The sequence below is a fragment of the Limanda limanda genome, chromosome 19, assembly GCF_963576545.1.
Source record: "Limanda limanda chromosome 19, fLimLim1.1, whole genome shotgun sequence".
NCBI lineage: Eukaryota > Metazoa > Chordata > Actinopteri > Pleuronectiformes > Pleuronectidae > Limanda > Limanda limanda.
Genome location: NC_083654.1, coordinates 7,218,729 through 7,232,123, shown reverse-complemented (window position 1 = coordinate 7,232,123; position 13,395 = coordinate 7,218,729). Strand labels below are relative to the sequence as shown.

Sequence of the window (13,395 nt, the reverse complement as noted above, 5' to 3'; positions counted from 1 at the left end):
CTACCTTGTGCGGGGCTCTGAGGAGCCGGTGGACCCCCGCTAACTGGTTGATGAGGGGGATGTCCTCCCGGAAGGTGTACAGCGGCGGTCGGGTGGGCTCGGGGAAGTTGGTGCTGTTGAACGGATCGGTGTCGTCTAGAAACTGAACCCGGCACACAAGCGTGGCCATGGCGCATCCATGCAACTGGGGCGCCGCAGAGCCGGAGCAGCTGAGCCCGCTGCGAGCTCCCTGACCTCTCCTCTCTCCGGTCTCTCCCTCCCTGGTAACGACAACAAACCCCGGGTCGCCAAGTGGCCTCCCTCCCGGTGATGGTTGGTTGGTGTCGCCTCCTCTGTGTGGATGTCGTCCCGGCTCTCTGGTGTTATCCTCGGGGAGGCAGGTGGCCGGTGGGAGTGGACGGGAGGAGGCAGCGGCAGCAGGCGGACTGACTACAGCTCTGTGCCGGGGAGTGAAGGATCAGCGCCGCTCGGGACAGTCTGCTGTCTGAGTCCCACTAAATCCTCCCCCACACTCCCCCCCCCCCCATCCCGTATCCATTTACCCCTCTGCCTCATCTCTGCCTCCCCCTCCCCTCACATTGCTGTGCCCGGCTTATAGCACTGGCTTCCCATATGAAAACTAATCCTATAACAACCTACATTTATTTCGAGGAACCTACATGTAAAACATGAATACGCAAAGGTGCCAACTGTTAGACAGAATCATGAGATCATACAGTAGCAAAGTGTTTAAACTTATATTTATAAAGCTTCATAAGAGAGTTATTGTCTGTTGAATGTGGTGGAGACTTTCAACAAATAGACCATAAGGATAAAGAGGTGAAATATGTAATAAAAACAAGTGTGCTATTAGTTAAAAAAACAGTCAAACACACACACACTTTACTTTTTTATCAGAGTAATACAGGGACAAATATTATTTGCAACAAGTTTGAGCAGAATCTTGACATATCCTACCCTCTTGTGGCAAAAATTTGTTAATGCAGGTATTTATGTTAGTCCCACATTAACTACAATGTGGACCAGCTTGCAACCCTTTTCTGTAATAATAATAATAATGATGATGAATACGATTAATATTATTATTATTATTATGAATATTATGAATATTATTAATATTATTAATATTATTATATATTTGTAGGACTATACTTTAATATTTATTCAGTTACAGTAAACTAACTGTTGGTCTGATTCATTGATATCTTGCCACAATCTAAATAAGACACTAGTTTGAATGGCTATAATTGAATAATGTCATCATGAAAAAACAAAGCCGAGCTGAGGTCAAAAGATCATCGTTTCATGTTTAGAGGAAACAAATGCATCCCATTAACTTCCCACTCCACCCTTTGTCTGTGCACATGTAAACCTCACTGGTTTGCGTGAGTGGAAGCTGTTGTGTAATTGACTCCATGGGGAAAGTCAGTGGAGCGTCTGTCTGTTGCCACTGGAGGGCAGATAGCTGCTGAGTCACGCCACTAATGAGCGAGGAGACACATGCAGCTCCATGGTGACAACCGTGAGGCTTGGTCGTGGAAAGATTTCCTCACACACTCTGGCAAGCGCTGCCTTACAGTGGAGAGCCTGGTTATGACGGATCAGCCAGTGTGTGACTGACCTCAGGCTCATAATCCCTGACCATACATTAGTGCACCGCCGGAAAACAGCACCTTGAATAAGATGAACTGTTTGTAGATCAGCTGCAGGATGTCTATGATGTGTGGGAGTGATTTGCCATCAGGAATTTAAGCCATCACCACGACTGAAACTACTAACGGTGATGATCGTTAATGAGTTGGTTCATCTTATTGTCATATATCACAAATTATTACCAGCTGACCAGTTGTAAAGAAACCAGGTCCTTAATCCTGATGTTATTTAATATATAACTTATAAATGACTGACCTTTACTCATCACGCTAATGGGAGTTACTCATTTTATTACAATTATATTAATAAATGTCAAAAACAGATTATATCAGTGACCGAGAAAAATAATATGACAACCCTTAACAATTACAAATCAAAAAAATGAACATTTGCCATATATACAGTTTACATATTCTAAACACCAATGAAGATAATTAATTTCATGCATACTCTAAAAGATGTGTTCATTCATATACAGTATATAAACACATGCCACACACGTAATTACACACATGTATATAGACATACAGCGAACACACGTGTATATACTCTGATATATGTATGGATACAGATACACTGAATAATATCAAGAGGAGAAACAAACAAAGAAGTGATGTCATGTTCACAGGGTGAAATGTGAAACAAGACAAATGACCAACTCTGAAAACATGACATCAAACTCAAGAAATTATGATTTCAACACCATCTATCAGACAACCCGAGGTATGAGGATACAATATGAGGTGTGAAGTTGCAGTGGCTTCATATATTCATACACAGTGGTGCATCTTGAGGCTGTTATCTACCGGTTGTCCCTGCAGCCAGGAGGCACAGCCGAAGGGATTTCAGTGAGCAGCTGCCATAGCAACCTTTAAACACCTCAAATGACTCACAGGAAACTATGTGGTTTACAATTAGTGCAATCCATCTTATGGCTTGAAGGCAGATTGGTACTTGGTTAATAAAGTGCACTTTGTACTTGAAATTCTCCACCATGCACAAAAATCTGGACACATCCTTTTAATCATTAGCAGGGAATTTTAGAATGGTGAAACCCATCCACTCTGTGCTGTCCAGGTGGTCGATGAAATGTTTTTGCCCTCTAACCATCAACACTGAGAATCTCTCAAGAAGCTGATGAGGTTGAGGTTTTGTATCTACCTGAAGCAGAGGAGCAGATCCTTGGGCTCGGGTGTCGCCTGCAGCTTATCAGACAGGAACCAGCATATCTCAAGCACTCTGTATATAAGTCAGTATAGACTAAGACTAAGATAAGAGACTGCAGCAATGCTAGCTGCTCAACGATGCAGAAAGTGAAGCTAAAGCTGGGACTAATAAAAAAAGTCAACCCGTTGGTGGACACAGAGGCAATCAGACACAGGATTCATCCTCTGGAGACCATGAATATCTGTAAAGAATTTGGTGCAGATCTGGACAGTTAACTGGATTTATCTGATGCACTTAGGTGATAAATTGGCCAATCATCCTAGGCAGAGGTATGGGCTGGCCAAGTGCCCTTCTTGTTCTGTTTTATATGAAACCAGGTTGTTAGTGAGAGCATCATTACACATCACTTCCAAGCAGGCGGATTAGAGATCACAACTGGCAGAAATTAAAACATGCCATCAACAGAAAGTGGGATCAACAGAACAGATTTTTACTCTACAGACCTTTTTACTTGGATCTGATGAAGCAAAATAAAGTCCTTTCTGACTTTTTTAAGATTAGTTTATGCTTTGCTTTTAGATTATTTCATAATTAAATAGAAATTATTTAAAGTTAAAGTGAAAAGTTTCCCCAGAGAGAACACATAATACAGCTTCATGTAACTACTGTAGATTAGACTAAAGACGGTTTACATAAATACAAAGGCTACTTTAAATAGGGCCAGCTCAGGGTGAGAACGCTCTTTTCTTATCTCACAAGTGGAAATCCAATTTCCCAACAGTGGCATTGGTGTCAAGGTTAAGCATGCACTTTCTGTTTATATGATCTCCACTGGTTAACATTTAGCTTATGTTACTACTGTGAAAGGAAAATTGGAAATTTACTTTGGCTGAAACCCCCTCGGTGCTGACAGTAACAACATGCACAGATGACTCTACCTGTCTTAAAATGGATATCCCTATCTAAAAAGGATATCACTATCTAAAAAGTGTTCGGACACCAGAGTGAACCCTGAGCCTGCCCCACCTCCATCGTCATGCATGATAATGAAGACAGTAAAACCATTTTGTGAACGGCAATTATAGTTTTGTTGTAATTGTTTCCACACAAAGTTTTGTTTAATAACTGTATTGAATGAACCTGGGGAACCATACAAAATCGCAATAGTAAACATTTCAACTCGTAATGGAGGGTCTCCTGGAATTCACCATCTGCAAAACAATAGTGTTGCATAACATAGATTTTTGTATTGATTACCTTCCGCCAAGGAGGTTATGTTTTCATCTGAGTTAACACAACAATGACTGGACAAAATTCCACAGAACTTGGTGGAAGGAGACATGGGTCAGGGGAGAACCCATTCAGTGTTAGTGCAGATCTGGATCAGGAGGCCAATTTTTTTCACTTTCTTCAACATTTCAAGGGTGTTTTTTTTTTAACATTTTTATTGATTCATTGATCCTTATAAAGATAATTCAGACACTTTGACGGATTAGTGCTCAAAATTTGATCAAAAACAATAATCAATATCAGGCTAATTTAAATGTGACTTTTGGGCTTTGGCGGAGGTATGCGCTCTACTGATTGCTTCTACTTTCTTCAATAAATCTAGTGTGTGAGTTTCATGAGAAATTTCTTTGGTGCAAATTAAGCATTGTCTGGGTGAGGGTTTCCTTTACAGGTAATGTGTTCATGACTGTCTAAAAAACGTACCAATTTGAAGAATATCGTGGCTGTTTCTTTAAATTTTAATAGATTATGATGAATTGAAACAAATGGAACACCTTTTATGATTTTTTTCTTTCTGATTGAGTTAAAGTCATGATTCACCATGATGGTGATGATGTATAAACACACATATATATATATATATATATATATATATATATATATGTGTATAGATAGTTCATCATCATATAAGTAGATAATGATGAACATAACCTCCGATAACCTAGTATAGTAGGAGTCTTTACACCTTTACCCTGGGTCAGTTTGAGCTGCTGTGGATCACAACAGAGACAACATGGCACCAAATCTTATCAGTGGAGATAAACAGAATAAAGTTGGCAGTTTTTTTTTTTATGATGACATATAATGAAATGCTCACAGGGTCATGTCTACGTCTGTATAATATTTCAAGTTTTTATCATTTGGTTCAATTCCCATTTTCAGGATCATTGTGATGCTGCTCACTGTATTTGATCAACAGATGAGAAGGCATAACAGATCTTTTTACTTGGGTTCTCCACTGTGTTCGGAAATGTGGAGGGCATTTTCCTATGCCTCTTTAGGGTCCTAAAGAGGCGATCACAGGTAAACAATCTTATCGGCAGGTGCAGCAATCTACTGACCGTAAATATATTTCTGGACTAAAAAGAGTTTGATGACATTTACTGTTGTTTTTGTGTTGTTATGGATTTTAGGAGTTTTAAAATTCAAAGTCAGCCTCATGCGGTCTCATATAATCCTGTTTTAATTGTATTCATTTGTATCTTCTGCGCCTTCTTTTTAAAGTCAATTTTATATCATCTCTCGATTGTTTTTATGTTCTTACATGATTGTGAAGCCCTTTGGATCAACTACATTTGTTTTTAATGTGTAATAAATAAATCTGACTTGAATTACAAAAACGTATTAGCGTTTACATTTCCAGTACACAGGAAAAACAGGTATTGTGTAACAGTTATTTTACCCACCATTTACGCATACTCACATGTGTTGCAATATAATTATATGGTGTAGTGTAAAAGACAAGATCTATTAGGTGATGTGACAAACAGCGGTGGTGATAATATGAGATAAATGTGTTTATTACAACTTCGGAATCTCTGTGTTTGAGTGTTTACATTACACATTTCACATTTGTAACAAAATACTTTATTTCCAACTACATTCATTAAAATCACAATGTCAGTTTATACAGTATTTCTTTTTTTAATCCTGAACTTGAATTATTTGGGTTTTTATAACTTTACAGAGGTTTTATACCTGCTAAGGAAACCACAGCATTAATGATTACATTTGTAATGTTAATGCAATTTAATTTCTTTCAACAAAGTAAATCTTGAATTTTTGCAATTTCTTTTCTATTTTTCTCTATGAAATCCAAACATTTATTCCAGGTACAGTCAATAGAGAAAAACTTAATCGGTACACCTGGCACATGTTATAGCAGACATACTTTGGTTTAACAATTGGACGACAAAGGAGATGATTTATAAACGCTCAGAGTTGTTTAACAATCATACAGTAGAATGAATGTTATGATAGAAACACAAACTGAAAATTGCCTCAAGGCTCCTGGACACTTTAACAATCACTCTCAGCATTTAGATTTTAAGCTTGAGTGAATGTGGACTGAATGTGCAGGCTGAGATGACATGTTTGTACATCCCCATGCAATAAAACAATCAGATTTGTCAAGGCCTGGGTAAGGCGTGCACTGATTGCCAAGATAAGCTCTGATGGACAATGTGTTCTTTCCGACAAAAGCATTTCATCCTGCATGTCAGTCCAATTATGATATTTAATATTTCAGACACTTTTAGCCCTTACATCAAATGTTCCACCCAACACACAGTGCTCCTCCCCACTGATTTTTTAACTCCTTTTTTTTAACTCCACTGTTTCCCTTTACAAGCTGATGAATACTAAAGTCATCTCTCAGGAGGAAGCGTGAGAGATGGCACCTCACGTTATGCATTAAACATTATCAAGAAGGTCCCACCTTTTTCTATTCAAACTTGCTGACATTTGATAATACAACACAGACTGTCATGTGCTGCAGATAAATGTGGTTTGGGTGTCATAGGTCGCAGGTAACACCTCAGTGTCGCCTCCCAGGACACTTAGTCGAGGTGAAAGACTTTGAGCGAGAAACAGTGAACAGACTATCAGTGAGTTTCAGAGAGGACTCTTGCGAAACAGGAGACTTAACGGTGAACGCTTTTTCAATTCTGTGTCCTCTGAAGTTGACAAAGAAGCCACGATGAAGCTGAAACTTCCAAACCCAGGACTGGATGACCGGATCCCCTCTCATGAGGACTTGGAGAGGATGGAGAAAGAGGAGGCAGAAGGGAGCGACCGGCCCAAATGGGACAACAAAGCCCAGTACCTGCTCACCTGTGTCGGCTTCTGTGTGGGACTGGGCAACGTCTGGAGGTTCCCTTACCTGTGTCAGAGTCATGGAGGAGGTAAGAGGCAGAGAGACTGAATGTTTTCAGCCTTTCAAAACACGTTGTGGGTTAAAGAATTGCCAGAAAATGTGCTGTGAATACTGATTATCACAAGGATCTGAATGTCTTCTCCCAATTTTCAGTAAATAAGGAGGGTTTCCCAAAAACTCTGTCTACACTTAATGAAAAATAAATGTAACACCCTTAAAGTTTAACTCTTCATTTTATAGATATTAAAACATGCAGTGCTTTCGGTGTCTTTATAGGAACAATTCTGTGAATGCTGTCACCCGCAGAGTAAGGTCAATCACTCACCGCACTGTTCACCTACCATGACCTGAATGTTGTGCTTCTATAGGAGCGTTTATGATCCCGTTCCTTATCCTGCTGGTTCTGGAAGGAATCCCGCTGCTGCACCTGGAGTTCGCCATCGGTCAGCGTCTTAGGAAAGGCAGCGTCGGAGTATGGAGGTCAATCAACCCCCTTCTGACTGGAATCGGTACGTTATAAAAGAAAAGAATAGAAATGTCCATGTTAACTGTGCTTATTAGGTAAATACATTTGAATGAATAATTATCTCATTCATAATAATGACTTATTTTATATATTATGAATAGTGAGGATAATAAAGTTAGGATTTTAATTTACGTCTGTTTGTATGGCATTGTCAACGACTTACACCTGAGCATTTGTTTCTGAAAAGTAAAAAATAACAGGGTGAAGGAGGAAGAGCGAACAGAACATGCACTTTTGTTTGTGAAGCTTCCAAGGTCATAGGGGATTGCTGCAGACTTTGAGTCCTGGTACAAGTAAGGGAACATAAACCTTTATCGTTTCATCTGTCACAGGTGTTGCATCCTTGCTTGTCTCCCTTTTGGTGGGTATGTACTACAACACCATCATGGCCTGGATCATGTGGTATCTCTTCAACTCCTTCCAAGATCCTTTGCCCTGGAGCCAGTGTCCTCTCAATGCTAACAGGACAGGTACGCTGTGCCTTCATCTACCAAGATATCTAACAGTGGCGACATTACATTAGAGGGTCGCCTCACAACTTGTTCTTGACCGTCGCAGGTGTGGTGGAGGAGTGCGCACGGAGCAGCACTGTTGACTACTTCTGGTACAGAGAGACCCTGAACACCTCAACAGCCATCGATGAGTCTGGGGGCCTGCAGTGGTGGATTGTGCTGTCCCTGGTAGCTGCCTGGAGTCTGCTCTATGTCTGCTGCATCCGGGGGATCGAGACCAGCGGAAAGGTCTGCCTGTGGCATTACATTTGAGTGGTGCAGTTCCCTCCAAACATGACATATTTATTTCTTTTCAAATAGTTATCTTTGGATCATTATTAAAATACTCTCATTTCTCAGGCTGTGTACGTCACATCCACTCTGCCATATTTGGTCCTCACCATCTTCCTCGTCAGAGGGCTGACTCTGAAAGGTTCTTTCGAGGGGATCAAGTTCCTCTTCACGCCAGACGTGAGTGCCATTGTTACACCCCCACCACTATAATAACTACAATTACATATTATATAGATATATTGATATTATTTAACTTGTTTAGAGATACATGAGAGATTGACAGGAGACTGACTTCAGCAGCCGCTTAGCTTAGCATAGTGAAAAAGGGCCCACAACCCTTCAATTAACCACGCATTGTTGAGAGCAAAGGTCTTCAACAGGGGGTCCGCAGAGGTAATGTAGGGGGGTCGTGAAATTGTTGGTTGATTAGACAATAAATTTCAAGCTATTTAATACTTAATACATTAACATGAATCCAACATATTATAGCGAACGGATAAATGGAGGCAGAATATTTTTCAATCTTTCTGTGTATTATTTAAATAGCTTAGTATTGATTGCACAATAACAGGATAGCTATGTTTATACTTGGCACTAGGCCCAGTTTAATAAAAAACACAATTTCATACAATATATATAGTAAGGGGTCCCTGCTCTATCTGTCCATCAGTTTGGGGGTCCTTGGCCTGAAAAACGCTGACTCCTGGTTTAGAGTAAGGTTTGAGAATAGAGATAAACAGGGTGGTATTGAGAATAAACAGAGATAACCACAGCAGCTGAAAACAAATGTATTGAAGTTTTTGAGATAAACTCTAATCACACATCATAAAACTTCGATGACAACCCTATCTATACTGATTATGATTAGAATAGAAATGATAATAATATTTACTGACAAATTCAACATGACTCATGCTTTTATATAAACTTCAAAGTCATCAGGATGTAATTTAGCACTCAATTTATCATCCAGTATATTGTTTATGGGTATTTTTTGTAAACTCTTCTCCTGATTTTATTATGTGTCAAGGAAGATTAGACTTTAAATCGTGGTGCAGTACCTTCATGTATTAATTATTAACAGTACCCAGGACAGTAGGAAATAGTGTTTACTGACTAAGCCACAATTTAATTGCACAACAATCTCAGCTCAGTTTTTACTAAGAGTATGTATTTTGATTCTCCTGCAGGTGAATGAGTTAATGAATCCATCAACCTGGCTGGATGCAGGGGCCCAGGTTTTCTATTCCTTCTCTTTGGCTTTTGGAGGTCTCATCTCTTTCTCCAGTTACAACTCTGTTCAGTGAGTAACAGCCTAGTGTGCACAGTCAGAAGATTAACAAACTTTTTGAACTCTTCTCATCACGCCATCATCATTTTCTCGCAGCAACAACTGCGAGCAGGACGCTGTTCTCATCTCCCTCATCAATGGCTGCACCTCGGTGTACGCGGCAACGGTTATCTATTCCATCATCGGCTTCAGAGCCATGCAAAACTTCGATGACTGCATTGCAGAGTGAGTCGCAAACTTCCCAGCAGGAAACCTCGAGTCCGATTTGCTTCCATCAAACTGAACTCATCTCTCTGTGCTTGATTTGCAGCAACGTCTTGCAGCTGTTGAACACCTTCAACTATCCTGAAGACAGCATCACAGGCAGCAACTACTATGAGGCCCTGACACACCTCAACCAAACACAGCCACTTGTCATCCAAGGATTGCATTTAGAGACCTGTGACATGCAGGTTTTTCTCAGTCAGGTCAGTAGAGAGCATCAAAATCCTTTATGACACTCAACAGAGCACACACTCATAGAGATCAGTCCCCAAACAGGCCTGATTTGTTTCATCAAGATCCATCAATTATTCTTTAGGAAATCAGGGAAAGCTAGTTTTCAGTCTCACAGATATAATGATAATAGAGTCTGAATGATTGAAATATTTTCAGGGTGTAGAGGGAACTGGATTGGCCTTCATCGTATTCACAGAGGCCATCATCAAGATGCCTTTTTCCCCTCTCTGGGCGGTTCTCTTCTTCGTCATGCTCTTCTGCCTCGGCCTCTCGACTATGTTCGGCAACATTGAGGGAGTGGTGGTCCCTCTGCAGGACCTCGGAGTGTTGCCTCGATCATGGCCCAAAGAAGTCTTCTGCGGTAATTTCCTTATACTTTCAATTAAAATTTACACATTCAAGTGGGCTTAGAATATTTAATCGATACATAGAGTAACCTTTTTAATTTTTTTTCCAGGTCTGACTTGCTTAGGTTCTTTACTTCTTGGGCTTATATTTGCTCAGCGCTCTGGAAACTACTGGCTAGCCCTTTTTGACAGCTTTGCAGGCTCTATCCCCCTTCTGGTCATTGGGCTCTGTGAAATGATCTCTGTTGTCTACATCTACGGCATAGATAGGTGAGTCTGTATAAGGGATCATTGAAAGGCTAAAGATTGGACAAAGTCCAAGGTAAAAAATATTTTAGACACTTTAGGGCCTTTATGTTTTGTGCTAATGTTAGCATTCAAACACACCAACACTGACGGGATAACTAGAATTGCTCTAAGTTGAGGGCATAACATCCGACAAGGACATTTTTTACACATGATTATCTAGTTGTGTATAAACAACTGTAGTGGTCTGATAACATATCAAAATTCCTTAATCTGCATCGGGACCCAATCCCCACCACCAAGTTTTTTGGAAATCGGTTTTGTAGTTTTCGAATATTCCTGATGACAATTATAGAAATGATAGAAATTGATTCAATAAATGTTCTGCCCCTTTTGTCCAGAATGCTATCCAAAATTGAAAGGGTTCTTTCTTGGCCCTTGTACCATCCGTCCACCAAATTTCGTAGGAATCTGTCGGCCACTTTTGCATAAAACGTTTGAGAAATCTACCAAGTAACGAACAAACGGATAGGGGTAAAAAAAAATATCCTCTTTGGTGGAGGTAAATATCAACATGTGACTACATTTGGCATTAGCTCAAAGAATAGTTATTGTCATACATGCATGAAGCGGGCCAACTTATTGTATTCAGACCTTGGTACAGAGTTAATTTTACAGGAGATCATATCATAGATAAGGAAGTACAGAGTGTATCTTGTGATGTAGCAACACCTGGGTGACGATGTGGAATATGTATTTTTTGCTTATTGTTGTTACTAATGTTGTATATAAGCAGGAAAAATATCACTTATACCTAAATGGTCAAAAGATTGAATTGTGCCATGTAAAAAGGACAGATTAGAAAAAGAGTGGAGCAGAGGTTGACTTCTTTGAAGTCTATTGCCGCATCAAGGTGAAGGAAAGTCACTAACAGGCTGCTTTATGTAGTGTAACTAATAAAAGTACAAGGCCGTCTTTTATGGATGTTTTGTACATGCTCAGCTGACACGAGATCTCCCTGTGATTGCTTCTACACAGGTTTAACAAGGACATTGAGTTTATGATTGGCCACAAGCCCAACATTTTCTGGCAGGTGACATGGAGATTCGTAAGCCCACTCATTATGGTCGTCATCTTGGTGTTTTACGTTGTTACCCAAGTCACCCAGAGTCCCACCTACTTGGTCTGGGACGAGACGGCGGTAAGTGTGCTTTTTGATTTAAAATAGTAGTAGTTTAAAGATCTTCTGAGATGCCTGGTCTTAAAATGTGCAACAACTTTCTTTATCCTAACATTAATAATTCCTTTTCAACATGATACATTTCTGTAAATCATATTATATCCTTTGAACTTGGCTGCAGGAGAATTTCCCAACCCTGGAGGCTCGTTCATTCCCATCCTGGATCTATATCATCATCTTCATTCTGGCTGGAATCCCCTGTTTAAGCATCCCTGGATTTGCCCTCTACAAATTCATTCAGAGGAAATGCTGCAAGCAAAATGACTACAGTGAGAAGACAGTGGACAGCATCTCCGCAACTGTAGCAATGAGCGAGAAAATTAAGTATTAAATAGCTTGAAAGTATTTAAAAACAAAGCAAAGTAAAAATGGATCTTTGCTATTGTTTGTATATACAGTAATACCTTTTTTGTTTCTTTTTTCTCTCCATGTACATTGACGGAAGAGCAGAATAGAGACTGCATACATTTGACAGCATTTTCTATAAAATACTTGTTTTGTGATTAATAATATGTTATTACTATTGTAATATTAGTTGCCTTTTATTGTGTCATGATTTGTACATTTGACATTTGGGGAAATATACTAATTTGCTTGCTTTCTTTCTTTGAACTAGCTTAGCTCTGTCTAAACATCTCATCTCATTTGTTTAATCTATACGGGGGAAAAATGAAGAGCAAAAATCATTATTAGTAGTTGAGCCAAGCTCGATCCATGTTTCCAGTCTTTCTGCCTTAACCTGCTGCTAGCTGTAGCTATTCATAGCTACTTAGCAAAATGATCATCACTATAAAAACCACTGCCTTATATTTAGTATATGTCTTTGTTTTAACATTTTGTAAATTATCTTCAATGTCAGAGCTGATTCTTGTAAACTTTGACCTCCTGTACCTTCTTTCTCTTATATTACACCACATGCACTTAGCCTGCCATAAAAGCCCCAAGTTACGTCCTGTACATTTCTTCTCCCCAGCTCAGACTAAAGAACAGAATCATGTGGTTACTGTTTGCTTATTATATATATATATGTGCTATTAAAATAAATCATGTGGAATATCATGACCCATATTGGTGCTTTTATGGCTCTTTGCCTGGCAACAGGAGTCCCATGTTTTACTATTGTAACCTTTCAAAATAAGACTCCAATTGACTTAACTGATAAGACAATTGCCCACTTCTTCATAAAGGCAAATCATGCAGTCATGTGTTATTATTACTAAATTACTCTAATCTTTTTTTTTTACTTTTATATTAAATTTATTATATTTTATGTTTAACCGTTATATTCATGAGTGTATCAGTGGACCCTGTATGAAGATACAAATTCACTTGGTGTACTGGTTAATCTGTGGTCTGCCTCAGATAAAGAAAAAAGATCATAAACCTGTCATCACTGCTTAGTGCCCCTATACGAACACTGCACCAACCCATAATAACTGTAGCGCAGCAGACACTGCCTCTTTGCTTCAGTGCACAT

General features: G+C 39.5%; 2 protein-coding genes across 2 annotated transcripts in view; one reads left to right on the top strand and one right to left on the bottom strand.

Moving 5' to 3' along the window:
* Positions 1 to 169, bottom strand: part of fhod3a (formin homology 2 domain containing 3a) — a 54,253-nt gene extending 54,084 nt beyond the window's left edge. Inside the window, 1 exon segment of the mRNA XM_061093321.1 lies at positions 5 to 169. Within this exon segment, the coding sequence (XP_060949304.1) occupies positions 5 to 169 (165 nt within the window).
* Positions 170 to 6,808: 6,639 nt separating this feature from the next.
* On the top strand, positions 6,809 to 12,249 carry LOC133026063 (sodium-dependent neutral amino acid transporter B(0)AT1-like). Its single transcript, XM_061092892.1, has 12 exons — positions 6,809 to 7,013; positions 7,354 to 7,494; positions 7,844 to 7,981; positions 8,070 to 8,251; positions 8,363 to 8,473; positions 9,487 to 9,599; positions 9,684 to 9,812; positions 9,898 to 10,054; positions 10,242 to 10,446; positions 10,543 to 10,702; positions 11,717 to 11,879; positions 12,040 to 12,249. The coding sequence occupies exons 1-12, from the start codon at positions 6,809 to 6,811 to the stop codon at positions 12,247 to 12,249; spliced, it is 1,914 nt and encodes a 637-aa protein (XP_060948875.1).
* Positions 12,250 to 13,395: the final 1,146 nt, after the last annotated feature.

What these genes read in the sequence shown, in the direction of transcription:
- LOC133026063 (XM_061092892.1), top strand. Translation starts at nt 6,809, where the DNA reads ATGAAGCTGAAACTTCCAAACCCAGGACTGGATGACCGGATCCCCTCT. An exon ending in AGTTCCTCTTCACGCCAGAC is followed by an intron (nt 8,474 to 9,486) that starts GTGAGTGCCATT and finishes ATTCTCCTGCAG; the next exon opens with GTGAATGAGTTAATGAATCC. An exon ending in TGCAGGTTTTTCTCAGTCAG is followed by an intron (nt 10,055 to 10,241) that starts GTCAGTAGAGAG and finishes AAATATTTTCAG; the next exon opens with GGTGTAGAGGGAACTGGATT.